The sequence below is a fragment of the Papio anubis genome, unplaced genomic scaffold (genome assembly GCF_008728515.1).
Source record: "Papio anubis isolate 15944 unplaced genomic scaffold, Panubis1.0 scaffold83, whole genome shotgun sequence".
NCBI lineage: Eukaryota > Metazoa > Chordata > Mammalia > Primates > Cercopithecidae > Papio > Papio anubis.
The window spans coordinates 290,640-293,019 of record NW_022168525.1 but is presented as its reverse complement, the minus strand read 5'-3'; the positions used below and the strand labels follow the sequence as shown (position 1 = coordinate 293,019).

General features: G+C 65.0%; 1 protein-coding gene across 1 annotated transcript; it reads left to right on the top strand.

Moving 5' to 3' along the window:
- Positions 1-378: 378 nt before the first annotated feature.
- LOC103884182 (collagen alpha-1(I) chain) lies at positions 379-1,206 on the top strand (the record flags this gene model as incomplete). The annotated part of the gene is given in 5 exon segments (XM_017958554.3): positions 379-553; positions 556-591; positions 594-637; positions 639-791; positions 793-1,206. Coding segments are annotated over 5 exon segments (822 nt in total), but the record flags the coding sequence as incomplete, so codon positions are not given.
- Positions 1,207-2,380: the final 1,174 nt, after the last annotated feature.

Genomic DNA, 2,380 nt, shown 5'->3' with positions numbered 1-2,380 from the left:
GGGCCCTGCTCCCTCCAATCAGAGCCCAGCCCGGGGCCAGAGCAGGAAGCGCGGCGGTGGGACGCGCGGTGACAGCCCCTCGCCCCCCGGGACCCGCCGGCCAGGGCAGAGGTCGGTGCGGCCGCTGCGCGACAGCTCCGGGCCCGCGCCTCTCACTTCCTCCCGCCGGGCAAGTGAGAGGATAAATCACGGGGCGGGGGCAGTGCGCCCCCACCAACCGCGCCGCAGCGCACGGACCCCCACTACACGCGCGTCCCAGGCGGGGTCGACCCAGACGAGCCACGGGGCGGCGCACAGCCCCACTAGCAGGGCGGCCAGGACCCACGCGCATGGGTCCACGCAGGGACCTATAGGTGACAAAACACTCAGGAAGCCGTCATGCGGGGACGGGAAAGAGCCCCCACCCAGAGTCACGGACCCCCTCGTCCGAGGGTCCGCGCAGTCCCCTCGGTGAGTCTGGCGAAGCAGTCTCGCTGCGAGGGAGGGCGGGGAGGGCGGCGGAGTCTCCCACTCGCGGTGATCCGGACCCCGCCCCACTAGTGGGTCCTCGCAGGGCCCCTCTGCTGCACACGGGGACCAGCCACGCCGCGGGGGACCGGGCAGAAGCCAGCGCCCGGGTCCATGCAATGCCCTCCGCGGCAGACGCGGGGAGACTGGGAGCAGTAGGGACCGGCCCCCACCCGCAAGGCGACCGGTACCCCCGCGCGGGCCCACGCGGCGTCGCAGCAGGCGCGAAGCCCCCGGTGCCACCCGAGGCCAAGACAAAGCCCAGGCGCACGGACCCCGGATCCCGACCCCGGACCCTGCGGAGCCCAGCTCGGAGCCGCCACGCCCGGGGCAGAGACCCCCGCCCGGTCCGGAGACCCCGTCGCCCGTCGCGCCGTCTCACCTCAGGCCGCTGCCTCGCAGTGCTCGCTCCTCGCCGCTGCGCCTGGGCCGACTGGAGCGCAGCTGAGCAGCCGACAGAGCCGCGGCAGCCTCAACAATGGAGCGCCGGGGCGGGGCCGCCGCCGCCGCTTCAGCCCGTGTTCCCCGCTCGGGATCCGGCTCGGATGAGTGAGCTGCAGCCGGCGCGGGGCTGCGGCCGGTACACACACAGCGCAGGCGCACACGGCCCCGCCCGCCGCCTGCCGCCCCGCCCCCAGCTGAGCCGGGCGCCCAGGGCCCGCCCCCCGGCCAATGGGGAGCGAGCTGCGCGGAGTGGGCGGGGCCTGGGGGAACAAAGGGAGGTTGGGCGGGGCGGCGCTGGAACTGGGCGTGCGGGGTCCCGCGGGAGGACCATAGCCATGAGCTGGCCGGATCCTGGCCTCCTAGAAGACCCAGCTCAATGTCCACTTGGAGTCTGCTCTACAGGACGCGCTCATCTCAAGCCCAGAACTCAGGCTTTTAGGGCAGAGAGCGAGAGACAGGCTTGCTTCACAGAAAGGGGAAACTGAGGTCCAAGGAATAGGATTGCCTGCTGCCCGAAGTCACGTAGTCCCATTCACTCGTTCACCTTGTCATTCAGCAAACATTTGGAAGCACGTATGGTGGGCATTAGGAGTGAAATAGGGCCGGGCGCGGTGGCTCGTGCCTGTAATCCCAGCACTTTGTGGGGCCGAGGCAGGCGGATCACTTGAGGCCAGGAGTTGGAAACCAGCCTGGCCAACAAGATGAAACCCCGTCTCTACCAAAAATACAAAAGCTTAGCCGATCGTGGTGGTGCGTACCTGTGGTCCCAGCTACTGAGGAGGCTGAGGCAGGAGAATCGTTTGAACCCGGGAGGTGGAGGTTGCAGTGAGCTGAGATCGTGCCACTGCATGCACTCCAGGCTGGGCAACAGAGTGAGACTCTATCTCCAAAAAAAAAAAAAAATTAATAGATGGGAAGTAGAAGCGAACTTAGGCCTTCCCTGAAGGAGCTCGGCCAAGGAGTACCTGAAATGTCTCTGCATCTCTTTAAGGTCTGATAAAGGAACCAGGAGCGAGCACTAATCACTTCCCTTTCCTGCCTCAGAGCTTTCGTGTGTTTGCTGTTCCCCGCCTGAAATGCCAAGTACCAATGGTATTTATTTATTTATTTATAGAAATGGGGTCTCCCTATGTTGCCCAGGCTGGTCTCAAACTCCTGGCCTCAAGCTATCTTCTCGTCTCAGCCTCCCAAAGTGTTGGGATTACAGGCATGAACCACTGTCCCCAGCCCTGATCGTCTTTAAAACCTCTTTCCTCATCTTATTTGAGCTTCCTGCATCATGTGACCCCACACCCTTGGTTTCCCTGTACTCCCATAGCTGCTCCTCAGTGGGTCCCGGGGACCCACCCCCTTCTCTGCCCCACTTGTACATGTCTGGGCTCAGGCCAAATGCCCTTCCATTTGCAGTGGGCACTGGTACAGGAAATCT